Raw genomic sequence first — 22,247 nt, 5'->3', positions numbered from 1 at the left:
AGCTACATAAAGATGTTCAATCTACAGTCTTTTTATACTGCTTATTTTTAGACATAATATGGTAAGTCCATGAAAAAGGTAAAAACATGTTTGAGTTTCAGATGTGTTAATTAAACACCTACATGTGCAAACTCTATTTACACCTTTTGATGTGGTCGCAAGAGAGTTAGTGTTAATTGTGCTCTGCAAAGGCTTAACAAATGTTGAATGACATTTAAGTTGCCACTTCTAATAATATCACTTTCAATTTCTGGCTATTAATTCTGGCTTTAAAACAGACGGGCAGTCCTGAGAGGACTTACATGTGCCCACTGTTTAAGTCTTTGTAAAACAATTCAGTGGGAACACAGTAATTTGTATTTTAGGAGAATTGTCTAAGAAAATATAGAAATAGTCCAGAGCAGGTAGAGAAGATTGAAGCAAGGCGCCTGGACTTGTAGAGTTTTCTAGAAGATGTTTCGCTGCTCATCCAAGCAGCTTCATCAGTTCTGATGAAGCCTTGCTTCAATCTTCTCTACGTATGATGACCTGGATGACTGAGAATCTTCATCAACAGTCCAGAGCAGGTTAGAAAGAATCTTTATGGAAAGCCTGCAGTTCCTCGAGTGACCACCTGGGGCTGGTTCCAAAAGTGAGTCAATCCCCATAGACTTCCACGTTATATGCATTTTGGTAGCAGTCCCAGGGAAACGGTTGCTACTTGTTTGACAGTAAAATGAGCCCATTTCTTTCTTTCTTTTTTTAAATAGTCTGTCCTCCCACTCTGTCCTAAGGGCTAGCTGTGACCTGGAAAAACTTGGTGAATGAATCAGTATCACAAGCAGTACTGAACCAAGGAGCAACTGAGTCCTTGTAAAATGCCACAAAAGCCAAATGTGAATTTGGATGTGGCTTTGTGTTCGGCTACAGTCACCTGACGAAATGTGAATTGATGTCATTTCATGACTTATTTTTGTCAAGCAGATACACTGTCACTTGAGTTTAGCATCCACAACTGTGCACTGAGCGTGTGTGTGTGTGTGTTTGTATCTAAGCCAGTGGAATCAGAGTATGGCATCGCTGTGGGTGGGTGGTAGTGTTGTCATTCAGGCCTCTGATTTATGAGCACAGGCACAGACAGTAGAGAACAGCTGAGCTCTTCAAAGGAGGACAGAGTGCCATTGTTATAGGGAGACATTTGTGCTGAAGACACTTCTCAATAAAGAACCACCCACTGTTTTACAGTGGTTTTCATAAGCTATTGTACTTTAAAATTATAGTATCCCTGCTGTGACAATTTGTGTAATGTGTGCAAGTCATTAAAATTTAAATCACTTTAACCAATTACTGTAATGATTTCACAACACCATTACATAATGACATAATCTCAAATGGGGTCAGAGGCAAACAAACAAGAGTCATGTGACCTATTGGGGGCCTAACTAGAGATCTAACTAAAAACATTTAGCACCTTTTTTGTGAGAGCAGATAAAATAAAATAAAGGTGAACAACTACATTATTTTAAGTTATATTACGTCATGTGAATTACATTTCCAAATCCTGCTCTGGTTTGGGACTGGCAGATCGTAATTGGACACATTTACCCTACCACAGGAGGGCGCATCATTACATAGACATCTGCACATCAAGAATTTAACCATTACTCTTCGTTTTGCTAGTGGGAACTGGGCGCTCTAAACATGTGCACTGTGGCTATTTTTTAATTAATTCTCCATTCTGCACCATATAATGTGTGTTTAAGTAACATCTGCTATAATCTACAACGCCCCGTTGCCCTACATGTAAATCTAAATATTCAGAGTAAATGCACTTACAGATCTATACCTTCCAACAGCTGTTGCAGTAGTTAATGTGGTTATTTTTAACACCCTTACTAATGCTGTACACTTCAGTGGTTGTTCAGGAGTGTGACTCACCAGAGAAGACATCCAAATAGGGCGTTGCTGTTGCTGTAGTGGAGTTCTGCCTTCCATAGTGTGCTCTTCTTGAACCCAGGGTCCAGTAAGTCCCACCAGAGGTATTTTTCTCTGAGGTCTCCCGCTCTGTGAATTTGGTACCACTAGCCTGCCTTCCTCTGAGGTCATCAATCTCTGTGGACCAGTCTGCAGACACACTAAGGGGCCCACCAATGGAGCAGGACCTTTGCTTGCGCCTTCTAAACCCCTCTGGCCTGCTGGACTCTAAAGGAGCACCAGGGGCATTTGTTTTCCTAGGCACATTGGGGCTGGTAAGGGGGGAGCCAATGGGAGAGGTGAGCTGCCTGGTGGTTGTCTTGACATAGGAGGGGTTGACTGGAGGGTAGAGTTTGACAGTCGATGGGGAGTTTGAGGACGTCCTTCTAGACTGAGAAATAGGGGGGCTATCCACTGTGAGCTGGTTAATTGACATGCTACTCTTCCTCCTGTTAAGGGACATGAAGTCCAGTCTTCCAGTTACCTCTTCCTCCCTCCCCACAGACAGGTCCATGCTGCTTGCACTCCTGTGAGTTCCCACTGGAACAGGACCTGACAACACAGGATCTAGATGGACACATGGCACACATGTGTTTTTGATCTGTGCAATCAGACTACCCTGAACTGGGCTCTCCAGGTCATCCTCAGCACTCTCATAGGAGGTGGTGGTGGCTGTTGTGTCTGGGAAGCTATACGTGCTGTTAGTCTTTGGGAAAAGGCTGCCACTGCTTCTTTCTGTGTCTGCAGCTGAAGAGAGTGGACCACTTCCACTCAGAGACCCTGGACCAGATGAGTTTCTAGATACGTCACTGCTTTCGTTCTCAGTTTTCTTATACACGTTCAGGTCCTGAGCTGCAGAGAAAGCCCCTTTATCTAGATTTAATACCTGAAAGTCAGGAAGCTTGCTTTTCTTAGAGTCCTCAGATAAACGGCTGGTCACCATTTTTAACATCCCATCACTGCCAGCACACTGGTCACGTATGGCCTGCTGGATGTCAGAGAGCAGGTCTTCATTTTCAGCTGTTGCAGAGTGATAACTGTAGAGGTCAGGATCTGACCCTGAGCTTTCCTTCCGGACAGTCTCATCCTCCGCAGATTGATGACCGTCTGCCGTCAAGCGGCTTAGATCCCCTTCACCATCTGAAAGCATGCCCATCTCATCAGCAGAAAGGCTCGTTTCTGCCCCAGGCTTGAGCCCAGCTGACTTCCCGTCTTCCAATATATCATCCTTAGATAACCCCTTCACCCTGGACAAACTCTTCCTGATCTTCATGCCAGAAAAAACAGAACCCTTTGACTCAGACTTTGACTTCTTCTTACTGTGTTCACCTCCTTTATCATTCTTACTGTGAGACTTTTTAGATTTTTTATCCAATTCTCTCTCGCCAGGCTCACCATCACCAACATCCCCTGCTGCTCCACCACTTCCTCCTGCTTTCTTCTGCTTTGCTTCCTGGTTCCCCATGTTCCTGAGCAGGCGAACACCCTTGGCTAACAGGCCATGCTGCTGGGGTTGAGCCTGAGCATGCTGGGCTCTCTCCTGGGCTGCTGATGATGCTGTTTCTCTGTTGGTCTGAACCCTTTCAGAGCTAGCTGATCCCTGCTGTCTGCCCACCACAGTTAGCGGCAGCTGTGAGGATGATGCTGCCTCCCCCAGCGAAGCTGATGCTGATGATGAAAGGAGGAGGAGACTGGCACTGACAACCTCGGGCTCACTACCACTCACTCCTCGCTCTCCCTCCCTCCCCTGCACAGCATCTCTCACTCTCTGATCCTTTCTCTCTTTTTGCCCCTCCTTTTTATCCCCATCTGCTCCTGCACGCTCGGCTGTCTTGCATAACGGGCTGCTGCTCGAGCGACCAAGGCGCTGGTGCTCCGGAGTTCTCTGCCCTGGTCCATTATCAACTGGAGGGGGTGGAAACTGCTTAGCATCATGAGGCTGATGCTCTAATATGCACTGTTGTTGGTAAAGGAAAGAGTGTTGTTGTTTACGGAGGATGTTGGTGATGCTGCTCTTCCTCCTGCCTTTGAATGTGGTTGTGAAGAAACTCTCTTTGAGAAAAGGCACTTGGGTCTCCACAGTCTTAATGGTCTGCATCGTGACCACCTGGGCTTCATCCAGAGGGCAGCCGAGCTTCGCAGACTAAAGACAAAGAGGAGGAACAAGTCACATGGTTTTGGTTTCATTTGACAATAAACAGAGGGAACATTATGAAGTTAACCTCATGATAACCATGCAACCTTCTTTTCAACATAATGACCTGAAACTATTTCCTTAGTGTTCTAAAAGCTCCTGTAAACTATTTTTATCAATACATAATAATAATAATATCTGTCTTGCGGTATAGATATAATGTGGCCACTGTAGTTACAAACACAGATATGTGTGTATTGAAAAAAAGACATTCATCTGACACTGCTGGTGAGGCCGGCATATTTATTAAAAAAAAAATAAATAAATAAATGGTCTACAAAAAACAACAACAACAAAACAAACAAACAAATAGATACTGTAAACTCTGGATGATTAAAGAACTTCTGCAAAATTAATGTAATGTAAAAACATGCTCTTTTTTAACATGTTGAGATTTGGACAACTTTCAGAGTTTTCCTTTCTGTTGTTTAAGAAATAAGTTATTGTTTAAATAGCTTAAAATATTTGGCTGAATACTGAGTAAAAAAAAAAAAACTAAATCTTCAATTGAAAACCTGGCTTGTGTCAAAGAAGTCATTTTCAAAATTACAAACAAATTGAAACTGCCATTCATCTTGCAGGTCTTGCAGCTATAAATACAGATGTAGACAGTAATGTTGTTGTCACGTTGGTACCATTTTATTTGCAAGCATCCCTTGCAGCCTATGGTTATGTTACCTTATGTAACCAGCACCAAAGCATGACTAATTTAACTTCTATGGGTGTGGTACATTCTGCTTACTAGGCAGAATAAAATGAAAAATACAAATACATTGGCAAACAAACCTTACATTAAATGCCTAAATCAAATAATTTAAAGAAACGTTAAACTCATAAATTGATAAAAGCAAAGAACATTGATCAGTTCTTATTAAAAGGAACAGTCATGTGTCACAAAACACATTTTCATTAACAAACAGCAGATAGTTTAACTAACTCCTATATTTTTAAAAAAAATACAGATTAGAAATGCTGCTGTACTTGCCTGACTGGTGGGTTCTGCTCAGAGGTTTCGATCGGACTGAAGAAAACAACACAAATGGTTGTTTGTCTTCGCCTATGAGCCGCTCCTCAGCCATGGGTCACATGAAGTTGGTATTTTCCTCATCACATGTCTTTTCTCTGTGGCCATCTCCCATTAGCACCGTCTGAAACTCCCCTCACTAACTTCATCAGGCCTCATCATGGGAACACAGACAAGTGTGCAGACAGTCTCTCTTCTCTTTATTGGTTGGTTGAATTAAGCCTTTCGGTGCTAAAGATACACTGTCAGGGTGATATAGGGTTTACAGACAAACAGAATTTAGGAAAAATCCTCCACATGTAACATCTCAGAGATCAGGACTTACTGCACCGATGGCTACTTCCAGCCCAGCCCTCTAATTAGCAAACATGTTTCAGCTGTGTCCTCCCACCATGAGCTGAGGCCAATCACAGCTAGCTCCATGGCTGTGTTCGAAATCACTCCCTACTCCCCATATAGGGAGTAGGGAGTGATTTCAATGTAAGGGCACCATAGGGCAGTGATTTCAATGATTTTCAATGTAGGGCACCATACAGTGAACTCACTGTGAAAGCATTATTGGACATTTTTGGACACTACCTCCGTCATTTCCTGTCGCCGTTAATGGCGTCATTGCCGTCGCAAATTAAACAAACCGATCTCTGCCGGCTAAACAAACTTTGTTAGCGGTTATATTTTGTGCCGTTATAGCCCAATAAACGTTTTATGGCAAAAAACAAATAAAGCAAACATAACCAGCTAGCAACTTCTGTTCCGTTCTTTACGCTAGTCTGCGCAATGCATGACGGTACATATGGCTAATTGTAGTGACCATCGGAGGGATCCAGAATGAAGTGATTAATCAGAATATTACAGTCCGTGAGAAAAAAGAAGTTGACTGCTACGAAATAAAACTAATTCTTGAGTAGAACTTTTTTTTAGATTTTAGATTTCAAAGGCTTTGCTTCTCTCCCTGGTTCGAGGATAGTGCATTTTCACAGAGCGCACAGTATGTATTTTGGAAAAAGTAAACACTGTATGAATGATGCAGAGAGCCTTGTGTTTGTATGTGAGTGGCAGCATCATGACTACTCATGAATATAAATGAGTAACCTTTCAACAGCTTTTGAGTGACAGGAATTTAATTCCCCAGCTTTCTAATGACCCAAAGTCCTGATAATAAGGTCACTCTTATCAAAGAGGTGGCTGGTGATATCAAAACAGTGGACAGACCACTGCAGAGTACTTAAATGTCCATGAAATCATGACAATTTGGATAAAAAAAATATGGTGGTGCAATTTAGCAGTGATCTTTTAAAACATGAAATTATATTAATGACTGCCCCAAGCTACTCTGGCTGGAGCTGGGCGGGTTCCTGATGTGAATACAAGGTAGAGAAATATTCAGTCTAGATAATTAATCTCTATTTAAATAAAAGAGTACACAAGAATGACACAATATAGTCCTGTGGCACAAAGAAATCTGACAAAAACTCGTTTTTATTGATTTAAAACATGAGTATGATTGGAAAAACAATGAAAATGTAACAAATTTGTTTGTGTTCACTATTTTGTTTACACTCCCAATATTTAAGTAGAAAAAACTCATATCTTGAGGAAGAATGCATCATGAGATGGGAGCCACTGGGTCAAAATCTGACAAAATGTCCACTGATAGCATGTCTGGGAAATTTCTGCTTTTAATATACATTACCAATCTTTAGTATGATATTTTTCATTTTATTTTTTTGCACAGTATTCTATGTGGTGATACTGCAAATAACATCAGCTGAAGATAAAAATTTACTTAATGTGCATTTTAAAAATACAAATTAAAGCAACCCACCATCTTTTATGTTGTGATTCTTAGTGGTTGGCATTGTGTGTGGTGTTTCTGTGTAAAACCTGATGATACTGTAAACCCAGACAACTTTATGTACAAATCATTTGCTTTAGGTCTCTATAATAAATTCAAAGAAGAAAAAATTTACCCAGAAAGTATATGAAAAAAGAGAAAAATCACCTCATGACAGAAAGTTAAAATACCTTCAGTGATTGTTGTCATTCTTTTCACATGCCTGATAAATTTAAAGCAACATCTATGGGCCAATTCATCAAACTCAAACCAACATCTAATTCAGTACATAATGCACAGAGTGATAAAAATTTTATTTTTTTTATTGTCATGATAAAATCTTGATACTGTAGTGTTTACTGCCTGGATAGCAGGTCTTTATTTTCACCACTAGATGTCGCCATAACTCTACTATATCAAAGCTGTTGAGCTTTTTTACAAAGAATTGTGTCACTTTGTAGAAATTTATAAGATAGTGTAAAATCAAAACACACATCTTAAAATGCGTCTCTGTGTGTGTGTGTGTGTGGTCAATCATTGTGTATCAAGTCAGAAATATCCAAATGTACACAAACATAATATCATCATTGTATAATCATTACTTTTGACATAAAACTGCAAGTACATAAAACACAACCAATGTACTTATTTTTTTCTCCACCATAAAAACCACAACAATCACATTGAACACAACAGCGGTTCACTGACTGTGGTGCCACACGTAATATTCACAGCTCAGTTCGTCAAAAGAATCTTTTTCAGACTGGCTCAAAAATCTCTGGAATATCTAGTAAAAAAAGAAAGAAAAGAAAAAGATAACAGGATCTCTGTTGACTGAAAATAAAGACACAATTCAAGAACTGTTTATAATCCATTAGACACAGGAAAGCTATATCCATGTAGGAAGGCAAAGTAAATAAATTCTGATAAAAACACATGCCAGTCAATACGACGGCAGGGCAAATCAGTAAATGCAGTAGCCGGTGAACACAAAATAGTCTATCTTGGCTTTCAGTGACATATTACATATACATTGTTTTGTTTGAAATGCAAAACCACTCTGCACATTACAGACCTAGCTACCCACAGATAGAAATGATAAGAAGCCCCCAACCCCATGACAAAAACACGCTTTCTATTTGTATCAATTGCACTTCAATATTTCTCCTGCAATGCATTTTAAAGCCCTTTTCTATTATTTTCCACTCAGCTCATTTTCTCTCAGCTGCACTAGCGTGAAATGGTGAAGAGTTCTTCAAGGACAGAGGCAACGCTTTCATCTCTGCATTTCACCTCCTGCAAATCTTCACGCACAGATACAGCTCTGCTAAATGGATGCACTGACACAAACACATACCGCAAGACCACCACATAGGATCGCTGTGTTTGATATGACAGCAGAGAAACACGTCGAGGATCTCTAGGCGAAGAAACTCCACAGAAACGACTACATGGAGGCTTCTTTTTTTCCTTTTTCCTATGTTAAATCTATCAATTTCCAAACATCCAAACATTCGGTCCTTTACGTAGACTCTCTAGGAATTCTCCTGTGGAAGACCACTGACTGTCTCTGCTGGAACTGCTGCTTCCTCCTTTTTTTCTGGTCCCAGCGGCACAACAGTATCATTTTAAAGGTCGTACGGAAAGTCTTGTTGCACAGTGCGTAGCACATGGGGTTGACTGTGCTGTTGACGTAGCAAAGCCAGTACCCCACTGCCCACAGGGTCTCTGGGATGCAAACTTTACAGAAGGCGTTTATTAGCACCATGATGTTGTAAGGTGTCCATGTGATGATGAAAGCAAAGAGGATAGCACTGAGAGTTTGAGCTGCCTTCTTCTCCTTCACTAAGGACATGCGCTTCCTCTTGGTGATCTGAGTTCGGGCTCGGGAGGCGAAACGCTTTGCCAGGGCTGCCTCTTTGAAGGACATTGGAACTGAGGGGGACTTGGAGACTGTGCTGGTGGTTGTACTGTCAGTGGCAGTGGTATTGGTTGTTATGGTACCATCCAGAGACTCTTGGTTAGATGTAGCCTGGATGGTAGACATTGACTGAATCTTACGTGAGCAGAAGCGTTGGTGGTAGCTATTTTCAGAACTGTTCGTTCCATCAGGAGTAAGAGCAGCAGTGGTGTTTGTGGTGACAGTTGAAAGGCTGTCTCGGCTATACTCTGCTCCCCTGAGGGGATCCTCCTCTGAAGCTGCATCCAGATCTTCACATGAGGTGAGCTGGGAGTTGACAGCAGCCTTAATGCCAGGCAGACTAAGAACAATGGAGAAAATAGCATGACTCTGGGAAATCATCTCTCTTCCTCCACAGTCCTCATCATCTGAAGATCCAGACTGATCCAAAGAGACAGCAGCGTCATTGTTGTTCCAGCTGTCACTGCTGCTCTGGTCTGGATCACCATCTCCCTGTCGGGTGCTACCAGGTCTCCAAGAACGGACCCCAGGCCAGCAGTGGAAGCGGCCAACCAGCTCCTGACAAGTGCTCTTTCTCTTTGACAACCTGGTCAGCTCATAGCTGTTGCAACTTCTGGAACTTCCTGTCTGATGGACAAAGCGGGCTCTTTCACTCCCGCCATTCCCCCCTCTTCCCCCTGTCCCGCCACGTCCACCTGAACCCTGCAAACCGGCTAACTCTTTCGAACGGTTCTGGGTCTCCTTGTAAATTCGCCAGTAGAGAACACTCATTATTGTTACTGGCAAGTAGAATGCTGCCATGGCTGTGCAAAAGGTAATAGTGGGCTCTGAGAGAAACTGAATGTAGCACTGATCTCCAGGAACTGTCCTTTGACCCTCAAAATACTGCCATAGCAGGATGGCTGGGGCCCACAGAACAAGAGAAACAAACCAGGCTAAGCCGATCATGATCCCAGCTCGCTTTGTGGTCCGTTTGGCCCGGTATGTCAGAGGCCTGGTGATTGAAAAATAGCGGTCAAAGCTAATAACTAGCAGGTTCATAACAGATGCATTGCTTGCCACATAGTCTATAGCCAGCCACAGGTCACAGGCCCAGTTACCCATGGCCCAGTAGCCCATCACAAGATAAGCTGTGTAGAGGTTCATTGAGATGACCCCTATGATGAGGTCAGCCACAGCCAAGCTCAACAGGAAATAGTTATTGACTGTCTTCAGCTGACGATTAACTTTGAAGGATACCACGACCAGAATGTTCCCGATGATAGTGACCAGTGACAGCATGCCTGTTAGCAGGACAATGAGGACGACCTGCCACACGGTGTGGCCACCCAAGGGATCAGGAGCTGCGGTTCCATTCCCATTAGGAGATTTTGAGGTGAGGTTTAAGAGTTGGCTGGTGGAATTATCATCCAAAGTATTCACATGAAAAATCAACCAGGGGGATCCTCCAGTTCCTCCTTGATGGAGAGCATTGGATTGTGGGTAGGCTCCGGCCACTGGTGGTGGTGAGGTGTTGGCAGTGAGGAAGAAACCAGGGTCTGTGCTGTTGGAGCTCATTTTCATGTTCTGGCATATTCTAAAGAGAGAGACAAAAAAACAGAGAATCAAAGAAAGTATACATGAGTGGTTGACATTCCTATTCACATCCAGTAGGTGAGGCTAGAAACCTGTTCTACCAAGCTGGGTGTCTAAAGAGTCTTTCCTATCTTACAATCTGTGAGCCATCTGTACACGCACTGTAAATGCATTGCGAGCATATATTAAATGACAATGCACAGATTTTCTTTTTTAAATAACTTATAGAAGTACTCTGGACCTGCAAAAAGTAAGTAGAATGTACCTCTGTGACTGTTCTGACTTTTTCTTGCCTAAAAAAGAAATGGTGTCAGTTTGATCAAATACCATTGTGCTGGTTAATTGGTCGCCAGAGTTTTTTGTGCTGTTCCACAAGCCCTCTAAAAAGAGAGATGGAAAGCTTTGCAGTGAAATCTGGTAGTGAAACAAAGAGAAAAGAGCACCGCAAGAGCTAAAGGCAGCCCAATCACTTTAGCTGTTATTATCTGTTCATCAGATTGCATCGTGATGAAAGAAATAAAGAGAAGATCCTGCTGGTTTTTGTCAAAGCAGTTCTTGATAATTGGAGAACATACCACCAGGCAGTGTGTTCTATTCACTATTTGCTGTGCAATCATTTGTAATCACTGTTTTGCATTTAGATGTCTGAGATGCCACAAACATTCATAACAAAAAAAAAAACTTATACAAACGAGAGATTTGAGAGTATTTTTATTTCTGCTATTTCAACAGTAACTCTCACTGTATCTACATCCGCCTGACCCGCATTCATTTCTAATGTGCTGTGGTGACAGTGCAGCACTTTACGCAGTGCTTTCCATTTACTGTGAAAGCCACAAACAGCCTGTGTGAGACAACAAACCACAATCTGCTATCAGCAGAGACAAGCAAAAACACCTTCTCCAACCCGGTCCAGTCCAGCCTGTCGGAGTCCCACGTTGTGTAAAACACACAAACACACCACAGTATTTCATCTCACAGGGAAAGGTATTTGAAGCTGAGTGCTGCACCTGTGCCTTTACTGAATCTCAGACCTCCCACAGAGCTGTTAAAGAACCCCAGTAGCCAAAAGCATCTCACAGCCGTTTGTGACACCGAGCACACACTGCTACTACTATTATCAGGAAGCTCCCTGCTGGCCATGCTGTAGACATGTATCACCTCATCCATGCACATGCACGGATAAGAGGCTCTTACATTTCACACATAAACCGTTTATGTTATTAGAGCAAGGAGAAGAACATACAGAGGCTGATGCAGAACTGTATCGAAGTGAAAAATAAAACTAAAAAAAAAAACACACAAAAGAGAAACTCTGATACAAAACAAACTTAAAAGCCACTAAAGAAAACAATGTCTAAACTTTTTACAAAGCAAATTCACAGGCAGACAGCTGTGTGTTACTAATGAATGTAAAACATCTTTTAATTGGCTTAGGAGGGCAAAATGTGTTTGTGTGAAGATAAGGGCCTGAACAGTGGGGAAATCAGTTTTTAAACTGCTACCTTGAATTGCTGTAAACATAGGGAGTGGATTTGAAAAATAAAATTACAAAAAAGAAGGGAAATTCAAACAAACAAAAGCACAGTGAGGTGCTTAGTGTTTTGTTTGGGGGAATCCAAACTGAGAAGGCTTGCAGAAGAAAAGCTGGGGGGAAAGGACAAATGTCAGAGTTACATGATTGTCAGTATTTGGAATGTTTAAGCAATGCAGCTTAAAATGTCACACAATCACACATGTAGTAAATATGCATTGTTGTTGCCTAAGATTGCAGTGTTTATGGTTACCATGCATGCAGTCCCCTGAGAGCTGAAACTGGCTGCAACTGAACCACGGAGAGTCTGTTTTAATTATTTATTCATTTTTGTATTGTTTGTTTTCCCCTTACGTGGAACTGATCAAGACTTTTGAGATAAAAACTATATCTGATGGATGACAACATCCTTTGGGTGGGGCTAAAGCTCTACAACCAACTGCTATTACAGTGAAGTCATTACAGGCTTTCTCTCTCTCTCTCTCTCTCTCTCTGAGAGTTAACATTAAACCCTGTTTCTTAGGTTCGACTCCCAGGCACGTAGGTGTGATAGTTTCAGGTACGCAGAGAAATCAATACTCATTTACTATGTTGCAACACAACTTGTTCCCTGACATTTTGCAGCCATTTCTTCCAGTGTGGGTCGACAGTGCAATCCAAGCTGGGTTCCAATGATCCATCTGAATGATTGGGTGACTTCATGTTTCTATTTTCGGCAACTAATTTAGCAGAGGTGCGGTATGGGAAGATGATGTCCAGTAAGGTTGAATCATGTTGACAAGTACTATTTATTAAAGGTTAAAACTGCTATAATTTGACTCTTGGTCACTTTCACATCCTGCAGAGAGCTGGAGCATACCTGTAATTAAAAAGACGCTCATTTTATTTTCCTATTATTTACACACAATTAAGGAGTGAATCAGTAAGTGTCAATGTGTGTATACAACTTGTCATATATAATTGTTACAATCTAGTCTCCCATTGCTTTATAGTAGCTTAGGTAATGTGCATTTTTTTACTACAGTCTCAGCAGTTGATCATTAAAACTGAAGATCAAATCAAATTAGGAGCTCTAGATTTCTGACATTACAAGAAAGGAACTACTGGCTGAATGTGTACACAGATATTTTGTGATGACCACAGCTAGGATGGTGCCGCATTATCATACCATCCTGCAGGAGAGAGTCAGACCACAAACACACCAACCTACTCCTATAAAGATGTGTTATTTTAAAAGCAGCCCACTGGATCATCTCTCATCTTGAAAGAATCTCTTCTTTCATTTCTCAAAGATACATACAAGTGGCACTGAGTGAGAAAAGGTAATGAGGGTGCTTGTTTCAGGGTGAAATGCAATCTGGCAAGTAGTGCCACAACAGCGTGCTGCTTTACAGGGTTATCGATTCATCTGCTGTGCATAGCAGCCTCGCTGGGGAGTAAAAACTGAAGTGCTCTGACCCAGCAGGCGTTTTCTTACATTTGCAAAGGCTACAACAACAGATGATGTAAGCTACAACTGCAGTGACATTTGCTAAAATTAGACTTAGAGAAAGGAACAGCCCCAAACAAAAGAAAATACTATAGTTTGTGTAAAAAGAAGGGATTGGAAGAAAAAACATAAAAAAGCAGCATAGCTAATTTGGAGGACACATTGACTACATCAGGGAGAGTCTATAGGCTGGGAGGCCCTGTCTACTGAGCATTTCTTAGAGATTAATTTGTCATATGGAGCACAAGTTGTCTTCTTCTTTGTTTGCTGCATAATTTTATGACTATACAAAGTGTTCTTAATAGATTTCATCTTCTTATCACAGCAGTCTCTTTTTTAGTTTTGTTTTCTTGCTCTTTGCACAGGATGAGCTAAATCTATCACAAGCTGGTGATGATGGGGTTGCTGCCAGAAGATTGTGGCAAGGTTCGGAAAACAGCACAAGGCCATCTGTCAGGTACTCACTGCTGTCAAGAACAAGCATTTAGTGAGCAATACTCCTAAGTCAACTCTTAAAGAAGTTCACAGTTCTTCAGCCTGACAAAATGTGTTGTTGTGTCAGAGCACCATGTTTTGAACAAAAGTGAGGGTGGCGTCTGATAAAAGGATGGCGACTGTGTCCCCTTATCAAACTGTGCATCTCCATGCTTCTCTGTCAACAGCTCAACACCTAATAGGATGACACTGGCAAAGAAAAACACTGTCAGAGTATCATGTGCACAGAAACATAGAAAACAATTCTGAGAACAAGAGCAGGTTAGATCGAAATCTGGAATGTTTGCATCTTGTCCAGCTCATCTTGACTTGGAGACTTTTGGCAGCATTTATACACATGTCCATCAACCCCAGATCACATCCTACTGACACTTGGATTTCTCATGCTAGCAATTTAACAACATTTAACATATGTTGGTTTTTACAGCATGTGAAAATGTGGCATTTCTGAAGATGTGTTCCTGCCTCCGGGGTCCAACCCTCCGTGCTACCTGACAGTATTTGACTCTTGAAATGAAGATGTGACAGGAAATGTGTCACAAAAAGAAGCGAAAATAATTGAAACAATATGTCACCATCTTCATTCATTTATCAAAATCTGCCTGGAACGGTGGTGATGCGGAAACAAAATGCTAAACCCGAAACTGTTCAGTGTTAAATGACAAAATCCTGTGGCTTTTAGGCTGGGGAACATCTCCATCTGTTAACATCGTGCCTACATTTCAGACATGTTGATCCCTACAGCTGTCTCTGAATCAAATGGGGGGAGTGTGGGTATAAATACATTCCAGGATTCCATGATATTAAGTATGTGCATTATTTATCAAGAAAGTGTCAAGACTCTTTGTAAGTACTCTGTGCTTTTCCCAGGAGCTATGAGTCATAGGGACACATTCAACTTCACATATGTCTCAGTAATTTATGGGAGGCATGTGAAAGGCAACATCGTTTATACTGTAAATCCAACTGACAAGAAATGTCCCAGCAAACTGTTCGTTCCTTATCATAAACAGTACGTTAAAGGCTTTTCTCCTCCTGAGAGGCAAACGATAGAGAACCTGCAGAGAAGAGTTAAAATCAGAAAAATAAGGGTGAGGTCTTTGCACGGGATAACCTGCCCATAGTGTAAAAATATTAGTATTACAAAACACAGAGGAAGGTCACAGACAATTTGAGTATGCTGATCAGCGTCAAGTTATTGTCGTCTTTAAGTTTCACTTCATTTATGTCTCCTCCTCACGTACAAGGGTTAACCCACGGTGTTCCACAGGGTTCAGTGCTCGGACCCATCCTGTTCCCCCTCTACATGCTCCCCCTAGGGGAATATCATTCAGAAGCATGGCATTTGTTACGCTGATGATACCCAGCTGTATTTATCCCTGAAGCCTGAAGAAACAGAGCCGTTCAGGCTCATGTCTTAAGGACACAAAATACTGGATGACCTTCAATTTTTAACTGTTAAACTCTGATAAAACTTAGATTTTTGGCCCCAAACATCTCAGAACTAGACTTATATTCTCTCTCTGGGCGGCATTACTTTGGCCTCCTGAGGAACCTCTGAGTTATCTTTGATCAAGATGTCGTTTATCCCTCATATTAAACAGGTCTCTTGCTAACATCAGGAGCGTCCTCTCTCAGAGTGATGCTGAGGCTGATGATTTAGTCACTTCTACACACAACACGATCCACTGAGCAGTTCCCTGTCCCCCTCAACCCCTCTTACCCTCTTACCTCTCCTTCTTTCTCATCAGCCTGATTCATACTAGTGTTCTGTGTATGCTGTCTTCCAATTTTCTCTCTTTCTCTCTGCAGGTTTCTCTGCCTCTAGACCTGCATGCTGACCTGCAGCACTCTGAACATAACAATGCAGGAACGTTCTCCATTATAAGCTGGGTCCTTCTCAAGGTTTCTTCCTGTTAAATGGGAGTGTTTCCTTGCCACTGTTGCTCATAAGGGGGTTCAGGCTCTGGTTTCTTGAAACAATTCTGATTGTAAAAAGTGCTATATAAATAAAATTGAATTGAGCTGAATACAAACACACACACAAAGTCTGTGTCCTGGTAGCAGAGCAAAGCCCTGTTGAATCTTATATACACACATTCACACTTTGTACTGTTTGTAACCCAGAGAAGGAAACAATTGTTTTAGGCACATGTGTACATTAACAATCACTCTCATCAAGCAGAAAATGTAAATGTGGTCAGTGTAAACTCTTGTGGCCTGGAGAACCAGACAAACAGGAGTGTCTGTACGATTGAAGAACTCCTGTCAGTCCCTTAATACCAGGAAGCAGCTCAGCATAATTATTCTGTCCTAACCTTGTTTATTCTCCTTTATGACCGTGGGCAGCCAGGATATCTGTTTTTATTGAGGTGCCTTTTTGTGCGGCAATCCAGATTACTGCGGCACAGTGTCTGTGTCCTGCTTACACTGGCACCACCAGCCATAAACAGACTGCAGTTTGACAGAAGCGCAGTCTGATAAAATAACAATGCGAGGAAGTGAGCACATAATCAGTGTGAGAGGTTATGCAGGGTGCCAGGGATGGTTGTGCATGGGATCCAGCCAAAAGTGGGCTATGCTTTTTATCAGGTCTGTCTGAGTACTTTGCAGGCCAGACTCAGATGATCAATGCAACATGTAAACATCATTTACATTCAGTGGTAATATTTAGGTGCAGTGCAGGAAGTAGTTGAACATTCTTACAATGCAGTACAGGCACACAGAAGACACTGTAGTGGATGGATGGTTGTATATTAAGAGCATGAGCTTCAACAAGCTATGTCTTTATATATGTGTCTGTTTTCTTAACTCGCTTGCTCCTGGACAGACCAACTGCCAATGGGTGAGAGGTGGGTACTCACTGAATGGACTGCCAGTCCATCACAGGGATAACACAGAGACACACTACCATTCATGCTGGCACACATACCTACAATCAATTTTAGAGTCCCCAGCCTAGCCTAACCTGCATCATCATCTGTGGAATGTGTGAGGAAACCACAGAAAAGGCAACAGTGAGGCAACAGTGGTAAACACTGCATCATGGTGTTGCCTGCGTCTGTTCTAAATGTGATGAAAATTCAAAGCCTTTTTATCAATGGCGTAAAATGATTGAACATCCCTTTGATTCATAATGTAATTTTCATGTTGTAGCTTGTAGCATCATACAACTCTGCATACTGCTGCTGTTTCTTTTCAGTCCTGCCATCCTGCTATATCCTTTCTCGTGAGAAATGTGAACCCTTGGAAAGCATTCACAGATGATAATGTCCTGCTGACATGGGAAGTTAGGTTTATGGGTTGTCTGTAAATCATATGCAAACATGATATGTCAGTAACTGCTACAGGGAACCTCATCAAATTTGATGTTAGATGCAAAGATGAACTGATCAGATCTTGATCACTGGCCAAGAAGTCCTATGCTAACTATATCAACATTACACATAGGATGAACCAACTGTGTGGTGACACTTGTCTAATGCAACATCATAAAAAATAAGAGTAGGATTTTAATGTTATATGTTAATTATGAATTATATTATGAATTATTATGCTCCAGCTGTTGCATTACAGTGGGCTTTTAAAGAGAAAAATCTCCATGTGGAAAGAGAAGCAGGATGTTGTATTGCTTCTGACCTGAGGTAGAGGCTCATGGGATTTCACACACATCCTCACCTCTGTGGTGGGTCTCTGTGCTTTTTGACAGCCTCAGTAACAAGCTGCTGGAACTCTTTAGACATGGCACTCTTAGACACTTAGACATGCCTGTGTAGTATGTGTGTATGTGAAAGGCAGAGACAGGAAGAAAAATAGAGAGGCAAAATAGAGACAGTGGAAGAATGGGCTCAGGAATATGTCAAACCAAAAGGCTGCAGCCACTTCAGGATGACGGCACGGTGAACACTGAAAGTTAACCTTTCTTTCATTCGCACAATAAATCTAGATCTGGATGAGGTCCAAAGCATATCTTTGGTGTGTTTCTAAAACAAAGATAAAGTTACTGTCACTGAAATTAGTTTGAGTTTTATGGTGGATGTCAGAGTGGAGAAAAATAATGGTCTGGGTATAAAATTTGCCACAGTGACAGCTAGTTCCTAACAATTGCTACAATCCAAACTATAAAATACAACACTTTGAGAAACAATGTCATTTCGTGTAAGGCTAATTCCAGGCCTGACCCTTTGTCTGAACTTTTAATATAACCCTACACAGATGCTATACACATGTAACTAATAGGCTATTGCAATCAATCCTTAAAAGGAAGTGCAACCATCTGCCTATTGAACAGGCACTCGAAAGAGACGCAGAGGGAGAAAAAGCACACACTCTCTTCTATGTAAACATGCTTTAGTGGGAGGAGAGGGGTCTTAAACGCTGCAGGCAGAGATGCGGGGTTGTGCATGGGGTATAGGAGAGTGAGAGAATACTGTCGGGGGGCTTGGAATGTGTCAGGCGATGTAAGAAGTTGCAGCTCCAGCTTGGGGAGTATAACTTATCCCGCAGTGGGATATTATGTGTTTATGTGAGAGAAGCAGAACAAAACAGACGTCTCACCTCAGGACAGAGGCCTGCCAGATGATAGAAACCATGAATGCCACTGTACTGTGTTATTATGCACTACGCATCACACATGCATGTGCTCTGTTCTTTGCAGATATTACTTACATAATACTTACTTGACATACGGGACAAAAGCACACCTTCGTCTCTCCCCCACTAACACACTCACAGGCATGCAAACACACACACACACACACTGTCAGTTGCCAAAGCTCAAACACTTGACACGGCTGTGAGTCAACAAGGTGATTAAAGGGAAGTCCTGAAAAAGATCCAAGTGCTGTATCGCAACAAAGAGAGTTGCTGCTGACAGGACTGGTTATAATACAGTCCAAACACTTCTCCGGGCGGATGCAGACAGGCTTACATAGAGAGTTAACAAAGCACTAAACGTATTACAAACATGAACACTCACAGGGATGTGCACAGACACACACACACACACACACACACACACACACACACACACACACACACACACACACACACACACACACACATTCTATCTCATGTGTCTGTCTGCCCTCTCTGCCTCGTTCACTCAAACAATGCCGACCCAGTCGCCTCACCCCTCCCCACACACACACACACAGACGCTTAAACTTGGCAGTGGGCGTATCTTATTTCATCCAATAATGTCAAGCCAGGTGACGTGACTGTACCTGGCACTGGTGCCTAGAATAGCTTTTAAATTTGATTCCTTAAATTCTCAGGGGAAGTCACAGTGGTCTCATCTGTCTCTCTCAGTATCAAAAACCTGTTCTGTGTTAACCAGCAGCAGATGAACCTGAACCCAACATGTAGATCCGGGGAGACACCTGCTGAAGCACAAATGCAAAGAGGCTTCATGTGTGGGCTTGCACATATGGTTGTTTTATACATGCATGCACACACCAGACTAAAAACTGGGAAGGACGTGCAGATAAACAGAATGTCACTATGTATGTGTTACTACATTCTGAGCTGTGGAAATAGTGTAGAGTATCATAATATTTGCTGTGTACTCGCTGAGCTGGACTCAGTTTACATGAACTGATTGCATCTCACTTTCTTTTTGTCAATAATTAATGGCCTGTCAACCAGGTTTCATATTTGGATTTGTATCTGTTGTATTATTAATTGCAGTGTCTTTGACCTTTTCTGTGTATCTATTTCATATTTAGTTTAAATGAAAGTTGTATTCTGAAGCAATAATTAAATTACTACATGCTGAAGTTACAGTTGGCTGCAATGCTTTTCTGAGGCTAAACAGAAATGATGACGAAGGACAAGAAGACAGAAGCAGCCATTTTAAGTGAGTGTGTGTGTGAAAGGCAAATTGAGTTATAGACTATAATGGGATTCTATATAAAGTCAATCCTAAAATATGAGTGGACACAAACAGATGCAAATCCACTCCAGGCAGTGCGAGCACCCATATCTCTGTGAGTTCAAAATGTTTTAAATTAAGTGAAAAATTTGAGCTGATCCTGAGGCTTTAGAGACTAATTCTTAAACATGAAGAAAAGCAAAGCAAAGGAGAGTCTGGAAGATAAAAACTAAAAAAAGCTGAAGTTCTTGGTCAGTTTTGAGAGCACTGCTGCTGTTTAACAAGCGCACACACACATAGTTTTAGTAGGGTTACTTGTAACGTGTATTTGACTACAGAAAACAGAAGATTAAGATTAGGATTAACTTTATCAATCCCTGGGGGGAAATTAGAATATGTGCCCTCACATGTAGTTAATAATATGTTCTGTTAGGTAACAAAAGTAAATGTTTTTGTTAGCTGATCAGTCATCCACAATGGTTTGGAGGAATTTTAGCCCATTCTTCAGACAGGCAGCAGTGACTTTCTCCTTGCAGCTCTGACATGCACACCATGTTCAGTGTTCTCCTGATGGTAGATTCATGAACATTAACATCAGCCAATGTGAGGGAAGTCATTAGCCGCCTGTCTGTGGGTTTGTGGAATCCAAACTCCTTAGAGATGGTTGTGTAACCTTTTCCGGCTTGATCAGCAAAAATAACTGTTTTTATGAGGTCCTCAGAAATGTCCTTTCATTACAACATTATCCACTTCACATGTTGTGAAGTTCAGACTTTGACAGAACACTGTTGTTTAAGTAAAACTAATGACAACTTTCATTGACTGAAAACAACTGCTAATCCATGAGCTTCACATATTTTCACCGCTCACACATATGTAATAATGGATCATTTTTCTGAATAAACAAATGACAAAGTGAAATATTTCTGATTCGTTTGTTTGATTGTGTTCTCATTTTCCATTTATGCTATACAATGCTATTATGCTGTAACATAAAGTTTCTTAATAGTTGTGTTGGTTTCTACTTTAGCTGAATAAACTTAAATTGCACAACTCTAAAAAGGAAAAAAAAGTTCAATCAGAAGTCATGGCAAACAAACTGTGTTATATAAATGTGTGTTAGACACAATAGACAAAGGTTTTTTGAGATGTATGATGCAGTTCAGGTATAGAAGTGTATAGAGTATAGAATATAGGCACCTTTTGAAACATGTTCAGTAGATGTCAGTGGTCAAAAGCCACAGCAAGGTTTATAGCCTGCAATTACATTTTATATTGGATGCTTGCAGGCTAATGAACCATGAATGCTAATGGCGACAGGCAAGTGATGGATCAGCCACACTGACAACTGGCTTTCTGCCACTGAGGCTTGCTGTTATTGGTCTGTCAGAAAACATCCAACACAGGAGGGAGACATGAATAAGAGTCCATTCATAACCTAAGGCTTTACATGGAGTGGGTTACAATGGAGCTAATATGAGAAGAAGCCAGAGATCAAAACCTGGCACGGCCTGCTGTAAAATAAATGTTAGCAGTGCAATCTCTTTGACAAGAGCTACTTGTCTTCTTACTGCCTTACTTATTACTTATTGCCTTACTACAAAGCGCATGAGACACATTGTGAAATTATCATAACGAGGTAAACCACTGTGCTAATACATAAATGAACTAATATCTTGCATAATAAAACTGCCAGTGTTTGTGGGGGCCCCTGCATCAAGTGAATGATGATCTGTGGGATATAATAGTTCCCATCCGGCACACTGACAGGAACATTATGAGGATGGAGAGTGATGAGATCCTCATAAGCTTCTGATACAGTGTGGAGACATGCTGAGTGGAAAAAGACTCTTTGACTCCTATTGCACTTACAACATAGATAATACGAGTGAGAGCCTTTGCTGCAAGAGACAACACAGATCACAGCATTATGTGGGTGATGAAGCCATAAAAACACTTTTCTGGCTTGAGGGGAATCTACAATAAAATTACACTGTAGCTGTGGTGGGTCTAATATTCACCTGCTATTGATTTACTGCTTAAGGTGTGGTTTGTTGATGTTCGGGAAATCAATAAAGCCACACAATGCTCTAAAAGTGCTGTGTTTGGTTGTGAGGTTGGCAAATTCATTCATATGCTAACCTCTGTGGCTATAGCCAACATGCCCAAAGACCCCTCGGTGCTAAAATGTGTCTCCATAGATATTTTCACTGTGAGTTTTTATATAAGTTGTCCATCTGATCTATATTTAACTTGTGTAATAATTCGAGTGACAGCTGGGCGCTGTCTCAGATTACAAGCTTCCTCCCTATCCTGTTGAGCACCCCTGCTTTGCATTAGTCAGACATGGTGATGG

The 22,247-nt window shown here is 41.5% G+C and overlaps 2 protein-coding genes across 4 annotated transcripts in view; both read right to left on the bottom strand.

The window, feature by feature from the left end:
- The window catches only part of fmn2a (formin 2a), a 34,845-nt gene extending 29,616 nt beyond the window's left edge, over positions 1–5,229 (bottom strand). The window contains exons 1-2 of one of the 2 annotated variants that reach the window (XM_028423356.1): positions 5,133–5,229; positions 1,918–4,096 (exon numbers count right to left, since the gene is read on the bottom strand). In XM_028423356.1, coding sequence (XP_028279157.1) covers positions 1,918–4,051 — 2,134 coding nt within the window. In that variant the 5' untranslated portion in view covers positions 4,052–4,096; positions 5,133–5,229. Of the gene's footprint in view, positions 1–1,917; positions 4,097–5,132 lie in introns of those variants that run through there. The other variant, XM_028423357.1, reaches the window with a different exon arrangement.
- A 1,567-nt stretch (positions 5,230–6,796) lies between these two features.
- chrm3a (cholinergic receptor, muscarinic 3a) overlaps positions 6,797–22,247 on the bottom strand; it is a 62,836-nt gene continuing 47,385 nt past the window's right edge. For both annotated transcript variants that reach the window (XM_028423231.1, XM_028423232.1), the window contains exon 3: positions 6,797–10,502. In XM_028423231.1, the coding sequence (XP_028279032.1) occupies positions 8,528–10,489 (1,962 nt within the window). In that variant the 5' untranslated portion in view covers positions 10,490–10,502 and the 3' untranslated portion in view covers positions 6,797–8,527. The remainder of the gene's footprint in view (positions 10,503–22,247) is intronic.

This window comes from Parambassis ranga, chromosome 15, assembly GCF_900634625.1.
Source record: "Parambassis ranga chromosome 15, fParRan2.1, whole genome shotgun sequence".
Classification (NCBI taxonomy): domain Eukaryota; kingdom Metazoa; phylum Chordata; class Actinopteri; family Ambassidae; genus Parambassis; species Parambassis ranga.
This window is presented reverse-complemented; position numbering and strand designations above follow the sequence as displayed.